General features: G+C 41.4%; 1 protein-coding gene across 1 annotated transcript in view; it reads right to left on the bottom strand.

Annotated features, from left to right (window-relative positions):
* pcdh1a (protocadherin 1a) overlaps window positions 1-18,245 on the bottom strand; it is a 98,090-nt gene that overhangs the window by 24,415 nt on the left and 55,430 nt on the right. Inside the window, exon 4 of the mRNA XM_056247885.1 lies at window positions 15,606-15,825. Coding sequence (XP_056103860.1) covers window positions 15,606-15,825 — 220 coding nt within the window. The remainder of the gene's footprint in view (window positions 1-15,605; window positions 15,826-18,245) is intronic.

Genomic DNA, 18,245 nt, shown 5'->3' with positions numbered 1-18,245 from the left:
TAAAGTGTAAGCTAATTTATTTTAAGCCTCATTTAAATAGCAATGAGGTGTGTTTACATACAAAAAAGTATGTTTCTTTATTTAAATACAGTGCAGTGCTACTTTAATACATTTAGCGCCTAGTTAAACTGGATAGCGGGTGGTTAAAGGGATAGTTCACCCAAAATGATGTTGTGTTTGGCTGGAATAATTTTCATTTTTGGGCAAACAAACCCTTTAATTCAGGTTTTTGCACTTAAATAGTGTGCACAAAAGTTTTTTTTTGTGGATTTGCACCACAGTACTTTAATATACAAAGGAAGATCAGGGAAAGAGTACAGAACAAAAAGCAAGTGCAACCCAAACCCAGAGATAATGTTAATGCCAAAATGAGAACTATAGAAATCAATAGTAAAAGATCATGTTACATGAAAATCAAATTGTGTATCACAGATCTCAGGAAGCCCGTCTGAGCCTTTTCTCTAAGGAGAAAAGCCTTGAGCAAAAGAGAGAGCCAGATTGAAAGAGAAGAGAGACAAAAACGAGATCCAACAACAAGGGGAAGACAGAGAGCGAGACAGAAAAAGATACACAGACTCAGCGAGACAGGTAGACAGACAGAAAAGGGGGAGGGCGAGGGCGAGAAAGAGACCACAAAACAGAAAACATTTTCCTTCCACTAAATCACTGAATCACAGAATTTAAGACCATCGCCCCTTCTCTCCCCCACCATATACACCCAAATTACATCATACACTTCAATCTGATCCAGGATCAAAGGGGAATCGCGCGGGTGCCATGGAAACACACTTCAAAGACTTCCTCTTCCAGCATCCAGTGTAAACCTCTGCAACTGACTGGTGTTCGCACAGAAGAGATGGCGGGTTTTGTTGACTTCTTAAGAATGAGAATATGTCTGACAACTGCCTGAGCTCAAATTTGATATTTACTGATGGAACGATATAACTCTGCTGCAAACTGCATAATGAGAACTGTCAAAAGTGTAAATTCTTGCATTACATTGATGTTGGAGAGAAGTGTGTTTTCTGTAGCACAAAATAAGACTTGATTAGCATGGGCGTCACTGTTAGAATTCACAGAAGTGCTGGTTGTGATGTCACAAAATGGCGATGGCTTGTCTCATGAATATGAATTAGGTTATGCACAAACAATTGAACATAATCTTGTACAGTTTTAAAGTGGTCCACTCACCTCGCCACATATTTAATCTGATCTGCCACTGTCGTTCCTGAGATTTTGCAGGTCAGTGGATAAGTGCAAGGATCAGCAATTGAACAATAACTGACTTTATGGTCCAATATTCTAACTGTGAGTTCTAATCCACACTAATACAACTTTTTATATCAGGACTGGGTTGACATTTGTTTGCATTTTCTCTTGTGATGTCACTAGAACGGATGTAGCGATTCGCTGAAAAGCAGCAAATTAGAGAGCAAGTCTGAGAGAAAATGCTGCTGTCGCTTTCCACAACTGATAAGAAACACAACCAACATACAGCAGTAAAAACAACAAATTCCAGCCCCATATTGTCGCTCATTACAACACACACTAACCAAACAAATCCATACTGAAGAAATTGGAGATGTGTTAGATACATCCCTGCCACAAGCTTTCATAAAGTTGTGGAAACTCGGCATTGCTAGGAAAATGGAAAACAAAATGCAAACCGCATAAATTACCTCTGTTGTTTATTAAAGCTATAAACCCTGTGAAGCCGTGGTTTACAGTGAATTTAGAACAGCTAAGGGACGTTGTTAGGTGCGAGAATAAGCGGAATGGCTGCCAAGAAACACACGAGCGCAGTGGCGCAGTAATACTGATGTAATGAGGTCACGTGTATGTTTGTAAAGTCATTTTCAGCGGCTTTGAACACAGCTCATCCAATCAGCATCAAGGACCGGAACTATCCGTTTTATAATAGGTTTTTGTTTTTTTTAATACTGCATTAAAGGAATGTTACAGCTTAAATAAGTTACTCTAAAAAATGCTGGGTTGTTTTATGTTTGGGTCAAAAATGGATAAACCCAACCGTTGGTTTACATTTTTAAATTACATTTTTAAACCTAATGGTTGGGTTTGTCCATATTTGAACCAAACATGGGTTGAAACAACACAGCATGTATTTATTAACAGCATGTATAATTTTATTTTTAATTGTAATATATTATAATATTATATATTTTGATTCAGATCATGTCGACTAGTGATTATACGGAGGATATATAATAATGCGAAATTACCTGTAAAATCTGATAATGGCTTCTGATTGGCTGATTATCAGTGATTTAGCAATACCTTGTGTTAATTCCATTTTCATTTAGATTAACTAAAATAACTAAAACTAAAAACTAAAATGTAATAAAAAACAACAAAAGTGCAACAACTTGAAATTAAAATGTTAAAACAGAAAATATAAAAATAAAATCTAATTCAAAATATTAACAAAAACTATAATTATTACATATATAATATATAAATAACCCGTATACAACTATAATAACACTGATTTGTTGCTGGATAGTGCAAAGTTTACTTTATTTTGTAGTAAAAATTTCCCATTTGCTATGGGACAATTCAAATATTTAAAGTATTATATTAATGACAATATTTTTAAAAAAATAAGACTATTATATACTTCAGTATACATTAGTACATATACTGGTCACCCCACTCCTGAAAAAAATAAATAAAATCTGTCGACCAATAACGTCAAACTGGGTGATCGACAGTTTGTAGCTGTTGTGGTGAAAGCAATGTACTGTATATGCATATTATAAATCACTAGGCTCTCCTATGTGCTGCGTAACACTGTCAAGATGACACCGATCAATCATTAGTCGATTGACAGATGAGAGGTGTAGTGACAGGCTGAAACATTAGCGGAGGTCTTGGTACGTCAGTTTGCGGTCTTATGGATGGATTAGAGGTATCATGTATATTGCGCTCTGTATTGATAGCAGCTAACAATGGTTGTTGTGTCAAATATCCCGTGAAGGGCATGTGAAATATTACATCTGCCATTTGCTCAGCCTGAGAGATGGACGATATTCGACACGTTGTCCAGGGCTGGAGAAACGATATGTTTAGAGTTGCAGTCGTTCACTGAATCGGTCACAGGCTGCAGGCGTTCACTGTATATCTAAAATAAGGCAAGAGAACAATGCATTGTGTTCCAGGACTGTCATTGAGAATTGAGAATCTACAGGGGCGGTAACAAAGGTCAGAGCAAATCATAAAACACCAACGTTTCCTGCATGAAGGGGCCAACATCAGCAACATAAAAAAAGGAGACTTTTTATAACCAAAGGCCAAACTGCTTCGGGGATCCGCGGTGTCATTTCTGTTGTGGGCCACAGACGCACAGGAACGGTGTGTGTGTGAAGTTCACATATTGCTTTTCATCCTGCTTAAACGGAGTGACACACCAAGCACTCCACCCCCCACCCCCCACCTGTCAATCAGCCCAACGGCAGCGAACAAAATCCTCCACCACCCCTGCTTGTCACCCTGTCACTCAAATCCCACCGCAAAAATAAATAGGGGGCAGGAAGCCGCACCGTACGGTAGATGGCTCGAGGGGTGGGGGGAGTGGGAACAACAGCCTTTTTAAAATCATTTTCTCCTCCGTTTCTCAATGAGGGATTTCTGTATAATCTCCCTGAGGTGAGAATCACATTTTAATTAGGTCTACCTCTGGTTAACAGTTCCCCTCCCTGCCTGATCAGTGTACGTGGCCACCCGCCGGTGCTGTCAGACTCGATCACTCTCAGATCAAATTGGATCAAATCAAAGATGCCAACAATCCTCAGTCCTTCTCACTCTCGTGACACTACCCCAAAACACAATGCAAGTTTGTGCCACGTTAAAGTAGGAGTTTAAAAAACACAAAAACATGAACATTTTGTGATTTTCTTACTCACCCTTATGCTTTTGCTGTTGTCCCACAGAATACACACAAAAAGTATCGGTAGACTTCAACAGGACAAACAAAGCCCCTACAAAAGTCAATTTAAGTCAAACTTGTTAATTTACGCTTCATCTCCACATGCGCTGTGAGTTTGGGTCGCTTATAATTATTATGATTAAATACTCCTTGTTTTATTTTACAGTACAATAGTATTATTAATTATTAGTGAAAATAAATTTAAAAATTTGATTAAATATCAATAAATGTATATATATATATATATATATATATATATATATATATATATATATATATATATATATATGGGTGATTCTTCAATTACGGGAACTTTTATGTCCCCAGGTTATACATTCATGTTAAAAATACTATTTTATAAAATAAATAGTTTAGTTATTTCAAATAATATTTATTGCACCACCAAAAAATGTTATACACTAAAATCAGTATGATTTCCATTTTTAAAAATGCTTTCATCACTAATATTTGGCTACTTAGGCCTTGTCCCCAACCCAGACTTTAAAACTTATCTGCTCTGAAAATGTGATCAAATGTTATCAGTTAATTAAAAAATCACAATATATGTTTAAACAGTAACTTAAAAAGGCACTTGATGCATAATTTGGGTTCATATCTGTGCAATTTGTGAATATTTTTAACAATTTAGTATTGTCCACAACAATACTGTCATTACCGCGACAGTCTATGATTACAACAAGGATATTTTTGAGGGTAAGACTTGTTTATGCCATAACCATGGAAATGAAGACTAGCAGGGGAGCACATGTCAGCCATGAAAGAACAGTGAAATTTGATGTCTGAAAAAGTAAGTAATTTAATCATGAATTCCTTCTGATCATGGAGTAGACTTATTCAGCGTCATTACCATAAATGCTGTAGCAGCAATATTTTGATAAATATATATATATATTCACAATGATTTATGTGTATTTAAAGGTCTTTTTGTACTAGCTGTTGAGTAATGTTAGCAAAACCATGACCTAGCATCTTTTTTCCTGAAAAAAATGAAAAATGTCATTACCGCAACACGTCATTACCAACACACAACTTGTTGTGATGGTAATGACAAGTGATGGTGGTAATGACATGTTCTGTGTCACTATCTATATCATATTATGTGTTTATAAATTAAGTTAAAGAAGCATAATAGTGTGATTTTACAATGAAACTTAAGTGAGATGCCTTACTTCCTAAAACTATTTTTTGTCTTATTTTTTAACCAGAATGGCTCCCAAGAAATCAACTGAAAGGTCTAGAGATTATAGAAAAAAATTGAAGGAAGATCCTGTAAAATATCAGCAGTACATTGACAGAGAAAAGGAAAGATACAAAAGAAGAAAAGAAACAGGAAAGCTAATCTCACAACTTTCAAAACGGGAGCAAAGGCAGAAACTAGAGATGGGCCGATTACAATTTTCTAGGCCGATTCCGATTTTTCAGAGTTTGACCTGCCGATACCAATTTTTAGCCGATTACGATTTCATTTTTTCTAATCACTTTACAGCACACACAAATATTTATTTTCTCTCTTTTCTTTAGTAGAACATTTTACATTTTGCATAGAATATTTTTGAACAGTAATCACTATAAAATAGGACTATATAAATTACTCCTCTAAAAATGTGCAGTGAATCTAAAGTGCAGTGTTATGGAAGAACCATTTCCTTCTTTTCACATCCAATATCCAACAAAAAAAGTGTTAATTTCAAAAAGAAAATTCATTTTCTTTTCTGACAAATACTCCAGTTCTTGTTAAAACACACCAGACGTGCAAATTCTGTGCATTTTGGGCACTTTTGTGTGAAATCATATTTATTTTGTCCATCAAAAGTGTGCTTTCACTTTAATTGAGCGTGAGCAGTGCAGCAAAAATAGACTCTGCACCGAAACCCGTGCTTCACCGCTGCTCACGCGCGGCTCCCGCTCCCGGTGTGAATGCACTCATTGATTAACATGCACGCTTGAAATAATACGCGCTGCTCACGTTTGCGGTGTGAAACGGCCGTAATTCACGAGGTTTCCAACATGTGCGTTCCGTGTGCACGTGTGATGCTGATGTTGCTCGATATTAATCATGCGGCGCCCGAGTGTATTTGACCGGCATAAAATGTCATCGCCGATCATGGCCAATCGAAAATCGGCCAATTCCAGTCACCAGCCGATCAATCGGTGCATCTCTAACAGAAACGCAAACAATGGAGAGTTAACCAAAACAATCAAAGAGCCAATGACAAAATTCGACAGGAAGTACAACACTATGTAGCTTCAAACACCCCCCAACATCTCCAGTGCAACAGGGTCAGAACAGTGAAAATGAAAATCGTGAAACTCCTTGCAGAAGAGGTCGTAAGAAAGTTAAAGGACAAGTTCGGTATTTTACACAAGCCCCGTTTCAAGATCATTTCTGATGAAATAGAACAAGATTACAATTTGGACACATGCTGCTGTCCCGAGAATTTTCGGTTTCTGTGGTTGCACAACCCTGTCAATCTCCTTACATCTGTCCATTTCTTTCAACAACACTCACCAGAAGTCATTATTTAAGCCTTTAAATTTGATTTATGTATCAGTACACTTTTCATTTGTCATTACCAAAACACTATGTCATTACCAGAACAGTATGTCATTACCACCACGTTGCTTAATTTACAGCAAACATACCTTTAAATCTGTTTTATGTTCAATCTTGAGGTGCTACATGAAAAGCCTAATGAAATACTCATCCACCTATTCAAAGAAAAAACATCTAAAATTAATTTTACAGAAATTAAACAAAAGTGTGCTTTGATGAATACAGGAAAACACATTTTGATGGTAAGAACAAGAAAATATATGGAATTCGCAGAATGGAAACATTTTGTTCCCTTTCAAGGGAACTTCGAGCTGCGTTTGAGACGCGGTGGGAACGCTCTGCGTGATTGCGTCATGAAGCACGTGTAAAATCAGTCCAATGGAAGCCCGATACGTCATAGGTGACGTCATAGACCAGGAAACTATAAAGCACCCTTGAAAACAGACCGCGACAGCTTCTGTTGTCTTCAGTAAGCGCTCTCTGTGACTCTGTCCTTGTCTATTTATTGTTGTCTGTCCGATCATTGCATATATATATATATATATCACTATGGCGAGCAAGCAAGATTACAAACGTTGTGTTGTCCCTTGCCCTCGTTTCATTACGGGTGGGGACACACATCAGATGTGTGTTGCTTGTTTGGGGGTGGAGCATGCCCAGTCGGTCCTCGAGGGGGCTGACTGCGAGCATTGCATGAGTTTGTCCATGAAAACTCTCCGCTCTCGCCGGGCATTCTTTGATGAGGATGGTTCGGTTCGTGTTCCCCGAGGTGCGGGTCCCGCAGCTGCCGAGGCACTGCGGCGGCGTTCATCTTGGGGTTCACATATGGATCTAGTAGCGGGGTTTGAGACGGGCCCAGCCCTTTCTCAGCCCTTACCTACTGGATCCGGTGTCCCAGCCCAGGAAGGAGCCCGCTCTGCGGTTTCTCCTCCCCAGGCTGAGACACCACTGTTGCGGCTATCCAGTTCTGAGGAACTGGATGTCGTGGATATGGGGGAATTTGAGTTTTCGCCAGCTCATACCCCTGCTGATGAGGAGCTTATGGAGGTTTTATCTCGTGCTGTTACTAAATTAAATATTGAGTGGCCAGCTGATGATATTGATGTTGAATCAAGAAAGAGTCTTTTAGATGAACGATTTTTACCATCTAGATCACGACCTCCTCGTCGGGAACTCCCGTTTTTTCCTGATCTTCACACTGAGGTGTCCAGATCTTGGAATAAACCGGCGTCTTTCAGAGTTCATAATCCTCAAACTAGTAATTACAGCAAAGTTAGAGGTATTGATAATTATGGTTATTTGACGATGCCTCGTGCGGAAGAGACGCTCGCGAGCTATCTCTCCCCCGAGTCAGCGTCATCACTGAAAGCCCCGACGTTACCCACCAGACCATTAAAAAATACATCTTTACTGGTGGGTAAAGCGTATTCGGCAGCAGGTCAGGCTGCAGCTTGCTTACATACTATGTCAATATTACAAGCTTATCAGGCTGACCTGCTGAAGGACATGGATCAATGTGAGGAAGTTAGTGCTGATACTGTTCGTGAATTACGTCGCACAACTGATCTATCTCTCCGGGCCACCAAGGAGACGGCTAAATCTGTGGGCCGTTCTATGGCAGCCCTGGTGGCCACGGAACGTCATTTATGGTTGAATCTCTCTGAAATTAAAGATAAAGATAGATCTGTTTTTCTGGACGCACCGCTTTCACCTACAAGTCTGTTCGGCGATGCTATAAATTGTGTTGTCGATAGGTTCCAAGAAAATAAAAAACAAGCAGCTGCGTTTCAGAGGTTTCTTCCTCGCCGGTCCAGTGTCCCCGAGGCTGCACGTAATATGAAAATTGAGCAGCCTCGTCCGTCTACGAGCTCCGCACACCGATTTCAGCAGAAACAGAGCGTCGCTGCTCGGGCTCCTCCACAGTCTGGGGTTCCCGAGTGGCGTTCGCAGTCCAGGCCTGTTGTGGGTAGACAGGATCTGAGGAATGTCATCTCCAAGAGAGCCTGGTCTAAGAAGAAGTCCTGACGCCAAGTGTGCCAGGCTTCTGAGGGTGGTCCCCTCCAAGGAGGAACGATTCCGAGGAACCGTTTCTCTTTGGCGCCCTCCGGGGGGCGATTCTCCGAGGAGAGTCGCAGCGTTGCCACGTCGGTTGTTCCCTGCCGGTTCGCCGTTTCAGGGCACCGAGGTGTCAGCGTCCCCGTGCAATCCTCTGAGGAGGGTTGTAGAACGGTCAGTTCGGTTGTTCCCTGCCGGTTCGCCGATTCAGGGCGCCGAAATGATTGTTCAATCAAACCCAGAGGCCAGTCTCGAGAGGCTGGTTCCCTTATCAGAATTTCTGGCAGCGTGGAAACTTCTGCCAAATATTTCTTTATGGGTCCTGCACATAATAGAAAAGGGTTACAGAATTCAGTTCGGTTCTCGTCCGCCCAGATTTCAAGGGGTCCTTCCCACAGTGGTGGACTCACAGCAGGCTCTGGTTATGGAGCAGGAAGTTCTGACACTTCTAAAAAAAGGAGCAATAGAGAGGGTGCCTCCTCCCAACAGAGAGTCAGGGTTTTACAGCCGTTATTTCATTGTTCCGAAAAAGGATGGAGGGTTGCGTCCTATTCTAGATCTGCGCCAGTTAAACAGCAGAGTTCAGAAACTCAAGTTCAGGATGCTCACACTCAAGCAAATTGTTTCACAGATTCAGTCCGAGGACTGGTTTGTCACAATAGACCTGAAAGACGCTTACTTCCATGTATCTATCCATCCTCATCACAGGAAGTTCCTGAGGTTCGCTTTCGGGGGCGAAGCATACCAGTATCAGGTTCTGCCGTTTGGCCTAGGTTTATCACCCCGCACCTTTACAAAATGCGTGGATGCAGCTCTGGCTCCCTTGAGACTCCAGGGCATTCGCGTTTTAAATTATATCGACGATTGGTTGATTTTAGCTCAGTCAGAGCAGTTGGCGGTTCGGCATCGAGATGTCGTTCTGTCTCACATAAAGGAGTTGGGGTTGCGGCTCAACACCAAGAAGAGTGTTCTCCTCCCTACTCAGAGGACCACTTTTTTAGGTGTAATTTGGGATTCGACCACAATGCAGGCTCGTTTATCTCCTGCTCGCATCTCTGCGATTCTCTCAGCCGTAAAAAATGTGAAACTAGGCCAGTCACTCACTGTGAAACAGTTTCAGAGACTGTTGGGGCTCATGGCAGCAGCGTCCAACGTGATTACTTTTGGCCTGCTGTACATGAGACCCCTGCAGTGGTGGCTCAGAACCAAGGGGTTTTCTCCGAGGGGAAATCCGTTCCGCAAGATCAAGGTCACGCGGCTATGCCTTCGTGCTTTGATCATGTGGAAGAAACCTTGGTTCCTCGCCCAGGGCCCAGTGCTGGGGGCTTCTTGTCGACGCGTCACGCTTTCGACGGATGCTTCCCTCACGGGATGGGGGGCGGTCATGAGTGGCCGCTCGGGGCAAGGTCTTTGGCAGGACCATCATCTGTCATGGCACATAAATCGTTTGGAGATGATGGCGGTATTTCGAGCTCTCAAATATTTCCTGCCAGACCTGAGAGGCCATCATGTGTTGGTCCGTACGGACAACACGTCAGTGGTTTCATATATCAACCATCAGGGGGGTCTGAGGTCACGTCACCTTTGCAAGCAGGCCCATCAGATTCTCCTGTGGGCCCAGGAAAAGAATTTGCTATCTCTCAGAGCAGTTTACATTCCGGGGCGTCAGAATGTGGGAGCAGATATACTGTCGAGGCAGGGGCTGAGGCCCGGGGAGTGGAGACTTCACCCCGAGGTGGTGGAGCTCCTGTGGAAGAAATTTGGTCGTGCTCAGATAGACCTTTTCGCATCCTCAGATACAACTCATTGTCCCATGTGGTTCTCTCTCACACACCCAGCTCCTCTCGGACTGGATGCGATGGTGCAGGTTTGGCCGAGGCTACACCTGTATGCGTTTCCCCCGATATCATTGCTCCCGGGGGTTCTGGAGAGGGTTCGCCGGGAAGGGGCCCGTCTGCTACTAGTAGCCCCTTACTGGCCGACTCGAGTTTGGTTCTCGGACTTGGTGTCTCTTCTGAGCGGCTCTCCCATGGAGATTCCAATCAGGAGGGACCTGTTGTCCCAGGTAGAGGGCACGATTTTTCACCCTCGGCCGGAGTTGTGGAAACTGTGGGCCTGGCCTCTGAGGGGGCCAGGCTCATAGAATCCGGTCTCTCGACTGAGGTCGTTGAGACCATTCTCCATTCCAGAGCCCCTTCCACGAGAAGATTGTATGCGCTGAAATGGAAATTATTCTCCACCTGGTGTGGTGAGCGTCAGTTAGATCCTGTTAACTGCCCTGTTGGTCCAGTTCTCGATTTTCTGCAAGACCGTTTCTCTGCTGGGTTATCTCCTTCCACTTTAAAAGTTTATGTGGCGGCTATATCGGCCTATCATACCCCTCTGGGGGGTACTTCTATTGGGAGAGATCCTCTGATTATTCGTTTTCTCCGTGGTACATTGAGGTTGAGACCTGCACTGCACTCTAGAGCACCGGCTTGGGATTTAGCCATTGTACTTGAGGGTCTGGCTCTGGCTCCCTTCGAGCCTATTGAAGAGGTTTCAGAAAAATTCCTCACTTTGAAAGCTTTGTTTCTCCTTGCTATTTCGTCTATCAAGAGAATTGGAGATTTGCATGCCCTGTCGGTTGCTCCTTCATGCCTGGAATTTGCACCTGGTATGGTGAAAGCATTTCTATACCCTAGACCGGGTTATATGCCTAAGGTCCCAGTTAATGTTGGGGGCCCAATAGTGTTGCAGGCCTTTTATCCTCCACCTTTTAATACCCCAGATCAGGAACAACTGAACCTGTTATGTCCAGTTCGGGCATTGGATGCCTACGTTCACAGAGCTGCCCTGTGGCGTAAGTCAGAGCAATTATTTGTATGTTTTGGGTCACTCAGAAGAGGGTGCCCTGCATCGAAACAGGTTATGAGCAAGTGGATAGTCGAGGCTATATCATTGGCTTATGAAGCGGCCGGTCAGCCTTCACCTATGGCTGTACGGGCCCATTCTACAAGGAGTATGGCGGCCTCTACGGCCTTAATTTCGGGTGTTTCCCTTCTTGACATTTGTAATGCGGCAGGATGGTCCTCTCCGCATACATTTGTCAGGTTTTATGACCTTGACCTCTCCACTCCTGGGGCGAGGTTGCTTGCTTCTTAGTGTGCGCCAAGGACTTCACACAGAACGGGCATTTGTCACTATGGCGTAGTGGGTATGGGGTTCCCACCGCGTCTCAAACGCAGCTCGAAGTTCCCTTGAAAGGGAACGTCTCAGGTTACGTATGTAACCCTGGTTCCCTGAGAGGGAACGAGACGCTGCGTTTGCCTGCCATACTTCCTGCATACCCTGATCGACTTACTTCAGACTTTTCAGAAGCTGTCGCGGTCTGTTTTCAAGGGTGCTTTATAGTTTCCTGGTCTATGACGTCACCTATGACGTATCGGGCTTCCATTGGACTGATTTTACACGTGCTTCATGACGCAATCACGCAGAGCGTTCCCACCGCGTCTCAAACGCAGCGTCTCGTTCCCTCTCAGGGAACCAGGGTTACATACGTAACCTGAGACGTTTTTTATATGTATTGTTGAAGGTTAACAATGTTTGCAAGATGAATGAGTTTAAATGATCTCCTTGATACATTCTTTGCATTATGAGACTTTTTGATGTTGTGATGGGAATGACGTTTTTCAGTGCCAGTTGGCAAATAGATATAAAATACTCAAATTATATTTAAGCTCAGTCGTGGCCATTATTATATCTTTACATCAAAGCATGTAAACATTGCCTTGACATAATTCCAACAAAATTCAACCAGATTTCATTCATCAAAATGTAAGATGGCAAAATAGCCCCCAATTGAAGAATCACCCATATATATATATATATATATATATATATAGGCTATAGGCTATATAGGCTATATAGGCAAAAACAGGAAATACCATTTTGACCGATCATTTTCCCTGGCCGAAATTTCAGTGGATCCCTAATTATTATGGTAATAATAATAATAATAATAATATATATATATATATATATATATATATGCTTTTTTCTTTAATTTTTATAATATATTAGTAATAATAATATAAAAATAACAATATTAATATTTATCTTTATTATTGTTGTTGTATAATCATATTCTATGGGTTCCATTAGAAAAGTGGCCTGAGAAATTGAGATTGTTTAAACAACAACAACAACAAAACCTATAGACCTTATGCACCAGAGAAACGAGGGCGCCGCCATCTTTAGAATATGGTCTTTGAACTTCCGTTTTTGCGGTCGCTCTGTATATTTCTATGGCATCGCTGTCCAGGAGTAATTAGCTAGTGAAGTTGATTTACTTATTGTAGAGTTAACGAAAGTTATCATGAGCATTGTAATGTTTATGATAAGCATTGTAAAGCATATGTCTTAAAGGGGTCATATAATGCCATTTTTGTACAAGCTAATATGATTCTTTAGGGTCTAAATTAACAGTTTGTAATATACTTTAATTGAAAATTCTCATTAGTATTGTAAGAAAACACTTATTTTACTTGGTCAAAAACAGCTCTGTTTTCAGCACGCCGTTTCAGTGCATATGACTTTAAATGCTCACCCCGCCTCTCTGTTCTGTGTGTACACCATTTGTAACACAATAACACAATAACCATAACGCGTTGTTCAGTATAAACGTGGGATTATGAATTATATTGAGAACATCATACATAGAAAACATGCCGTAATGTACCCTAAGTGTAAACCTTAGACGCATTCATTGTGAAGCGTGCAGCTAGCGATTTGCAAAGATTAATATAAAGTTTAATAAAACGTTACACTCACTTCAGTTGTTCTAGAGGTTCAGCAGGAACACGAATAGCTGGTACCGATCCTTTTTTCATGAGCAGCTTCTTAGCAAAACCAGCTCATACTGACTCTCGTTTATAAAGCAGTCTGCTGAGAAATGATTCGCGCAAACATGAAAGCATTGACGTTGCTTGTGGGGAATATTCCCTTCGAAAACAAACTCAGCCACTGCGTCTTCAGCGGTTCGGATTTATGAACATTAAAATGACTGCTGTGTTCGTTATTACACCCAAGAACAGAACACCACAATCGCTTAGACGCCATTCTGCTCATAGACAGTGCTCCAGCATATCAACAATGACCGCGCCGGTCCGCGCAGACTATGATTGACAGCTCGCTCACGAGTGAGGGCGGGTCTGTGTTGAAACGATGCTGTCAATCAACAATCGTGGGAGGGGCTTCCGAGCGTGTGACGTCACAAAATCGAACGGCTCAATTTGAGGCAGGAGAAAACATATAAGGAGATTAAAACAAAAACACTGGATGAATTTTTATCATTTTATGATGGTTGTGTACAGGCACTGCCAACACACATTTCAGTACAATCAACTTGTAAAAGTGCATGTACCATTATATGACCCCTTTAACAAATGGACCTTGGGAATTTTTTAAACGAGCCGTTCATTCATAACTACGCAAGATCGCTGTGCAAATACAGACCGGAAGTCAAAAGACAATGAGCTCAGCGCGGAAAAGGGGCATGGCTACATAAGGTCTATAGAGTCTTTGGTGATTTTTTCACTATATCCTCATTTTAAAGCTCTAGGGGTCACATCTTTTGCATCTCTAATGAGTTTGCATCCTTGACTGATAATGCATCATATTTGATTTGAGACCCACGGTGTAGATGAAGATTATAAGTGAATACTGACTTACATTTCTGTTCATCATACAAACCTTGAATGGCTTCAGAAGTTTTATGGTACTTTTAGTTATTTTCAGATGTTGATAGCCCTATAAAAAATTCTCAGTTTACGCATGTAACCCGGTTCCCTAAGAGGGGAACGAGATGCCACTCGAAAGGGAATCTCAGTTTTAAAAATACCAGAATACAGGTTTTGAACAACATGAGAGTGAGGGAATAATCAAATAATATTTTTTATTGTTATAATTAATATTCTGATTCTGATATTGTTTGGGGTTGGAATATTCCTTTCAAAGGAACTTTATTCACATATTCCTGAAGATATTGGCCAAACACCATCATGCAAAATCATCCATAACACATCAGACATAGGTGAGACCCACAAAGCAATGTACAAACTGAAGGTCATGTGTTCATTTGCCGTAGGATTTTCTCTGCAGAACACAGAGCCAGTCACATGCGGTGCTGACATTTCACTTCCTAAACGGTTCCCCTAGAATCCGATGCATGTCTGTGGGGCTGGCAGACACCCCCTACACGTGGAGCAGGTTCCCATTGTGAAATCAACAGGACTTTGTGTTTCACAGAGCATGTTAAAACACTGACGTGAGAAGACTGAGGTATATTTCACAGCTAAAATGTTAACACAAGCTCAGAGGCATCCAGAGGAATATCAGCATGTTAATTCAGCCCTAATAGAGAACAAATCTGAAGGAGATAGGAGCGAAAAAGTGGTATTATAGAAGCATTGCTGTTGTAATGAAGATTAAATTGAACAGGGACAAATTTGCGAGGGCAACATTTAAAATGGCAGCTGCTGAGAGGATGCTTCTGGTTATGAGAACGACAATATAAATGAATTACAGAAAGCATGTCTAGTACGTCTCCTGCGGAATTTAGTAATGGCTGAGCGGTATTGATGTTAGACTATCCTGCTTAGTCCTTGCGTTTTCTTTTTTTGGTTTCGCTTTCCGTCTTATTGTTTTATGACCCCAGCAGCTGCTGCGAGAGCAGTTTGGCTTGAGCAAAGAAGCTGTTTACGATCAGCACACTGTTGTCTGGGCAGACGTCAAAGTGCAGATTTATTTGGAGACCAAAAGCTCCATTAGTCGGAGTTTTTAATTAGCACACTTGTGTGAGAGGGTCATTAAGAATGATTTGCTGTTGTGATTGAGGGCTTGCTGATGGGCAAGACACAGACCCTGCTGAGTCTGCTTCTGACCCCAAACGCATAGATCTAGATGCGGCCAAAACAAAGCAGTGTTGACGAAAAAAAACACTCAGACTTTGCACTGGATCCAGTGCTACCCTGCCAAATGAGAAGCTCCTACCAGTTTCTGGGTGCTCCATCTCTCCGATGCTGCCATCAGGGGTGGTCCGTTCGTAGTGGTCCTCAGGCAGGGCGAGGGGGCCGATACGGGGTCCTGAAGAACTCTTGCTGCTGGGGGTCTCGGACTCCTCCAAGCCACTGTCATAGTAACTTTGCTGAGAGGAGTCGTGCTGATCTTGCACGGGATTGGCTGTGGAGAACGTCACTCTGCGATGCGGGAGCTGCAATCGAGAGGAAAGAGGGGCCTTCAGTCACACAACAATCTAATTATAACTTTAGGCCCCAAAACTAGGCTAATTGACCACTAAATTTGTAATATCACACTTCAGCAGACGGGCATTTTCAATATGTAATTTCCAGAGGGGCGGCTAATGAGGAAACGTTTTGTTCAAATTGAGGGGAAATGGTAAAGAGGGAATCACTTATTATTAGTATCTCTTGGCAGAGGGGGAAAGCAATATAATTCTCCTTTGATATCACTGCTTAGGTGACCACATTGGTTTTCACAAGGCCAATGAGGGCAAACACTCATGCTGAAATACAGAAGCGCAGAGCTCATAAAACAGTGGAAATCACAGAATCCTGCAGAAAAGCCTCCATTCCCAATTCCGTGTGAGCTCAAAGCTCGACAACTGCAGGGAGGGATCGATAGTGCCAGGCTGCACACACACGTACAAACACACGCACTCAGACTGGCAAACAGAACCATTTTAGAGTAGGAATTAGGGCCATTAAGAGAGCAATTTCAGTTCATATAAAAAGCCCATTAACACGGCCATTTAAAACATATAGAGAGGCCATTAAGGCTACGTACTTTACCATCCCAAAGTTGTGAGGCCTTCTAATTCAGCATGTTTATTTATAAGCTCATTCATCAATTTGTATGCACATTATTTTCTTGACTTCTCCCTAAAACTAATGTCCAAATTGTTTAGAAGTGCATTGCACATACAAATATTGTTAATCTGTACATTTGCATAGCAAGTCATGCAAGGCATTGCTCATTTACATTCATGATAGGGTTGCGCAATATATCCGCAGCACAATTAAAAAAATCCAACACCAAGAAGAAAACGACAGCATACTCTCCAAACAGTCACTGATGTTCACTTCAAGTATAGACAACTTTGTTAATAATAATGGGAGCAATTTTGTTTGGACGTGTTGCATTGAGCTGCGTGCATCAGTTGTAACTGTTGAATATGGGGATGGGTATCGAGAACCAGTTCCATTTTAGAACCGGTTCTGAATTTTCAAGAACCGCCCATTTCGATTCACTTATCGGTTCCTGTGTGTGCAAAACCATTCAAGCGCAAAAGTCTCACACACTTTTTTCTGTGCTCTGCACACATCCGAAACGTGCACACAGAAAAAGTGATTTTAATGTGATTTTAAACCATTCAAGTGCGAGACGACTCATGCACAGGAGGCGAGTTGTCTCGTGCTTGAATGGTTTAAAATCACTTTTTCTGTGAGCGCGCTTTGGATGTATGTGCAGCTCTTAAAGTGACAGCAGCCTAATGCTCCTGCTGCCGTCTCTATAAATACACTAATCAAACAACAAAAGAAAGAGAAAAATCACTCGTTCTTGACTTTTGTAACTATATTTGTAATGTACATTTTATTTATAAAGTGCAGGGTTTTTACATTTGATTCGTTTCTGAACCTGAATACCTGAACATTTTAAAACACTGTTTATTTCAATCGTATATTTGTTCAATTGTAATTGATCGATTGCTAATTTTTTATTTGTTCTTTTTTAATTACTGAGTGTTTACTTGTCTTTAATAATGCTTGACATTTATATTAGTTAGGCTAGTTGTTTTTGCTATGGTATTTTTAAACCATAGGCAAAAGTTTTTAGTTTTTAAAAGTTTTTAGTTCATTATATTCAGCAATAATTAAATATTATGCAATAAGACTTAAAATAAATATGAATTATATATATACGTTTTTTTTTTCCTTATTGGATTTGAAATTAGGAATCGATAAGAAACAGAATCGATAAAATTAAAACAACCAACACATTGAAAAGACCTTACCACCAATTTTTTATTAGTTGTTTAAAAATTTCAATGGTACAGGAAACGTTAGGCTGAACATAACCAGAACCGGTAAATTTCTTACGATTGCCAACCCTATATATATATTTATATATATAATATGCACACACAAACACACATTAATGTTGTATGTAACATATTAATGTCTTAGCATATATTATAATACATACAGTACTGTACATTTAGGGGTTGGATTTCCAGCAACATTAACTATATTGTGATATATACTGTATACTGTTACCATGATATACAATACTTGTACTGTGATACAAGATCTTGGTCATTCTGCCCATCCAAAATCTATTCACTTACACACATCCCCTCATTTCATCATACATACACTTCCACAGAACATTTGTACTTTGTGCTCACTCTTTACTCACGCTCATGTGAGTTGTAGGCCTGTTCTTCGTGTGCTCCCTTGTGCCCTGGTATTTACGGCTAGTGAGGCACTGAAGTGCGTAGACGAAAATTCTCACTGCACAGTAATTACATCGACTTCCTTAGCAAACTCAGACATGGACTCGCAGCATGAGTCCCTCTGTTGTCAAAGATTTCATTCAACGAGTGTGTGCGTG

This window comes from Rhinichthys klamathensis, unplaced genomic scaffold (genome assembly GCF_029890125.1).
Source record: "Rhinichthys klamathensis goyatoka isolate OS25496 unplaced genomic scaffold, OSU_Roscu_1.1 h1tg000050l_1, whole genome shotgun sequence".
Taxonomy (NCBI): Eukaryota; Metazoa; Chordata; class Actinopteri; order Cypriniformes; family Leuciscidae; genus Rhinichthys; species Rhinichthys klamathensis.
Note: the sequence above shows the minus strand (reverse complement) of the source record. Positions and strands in the feature narration are given on the sequence as shown.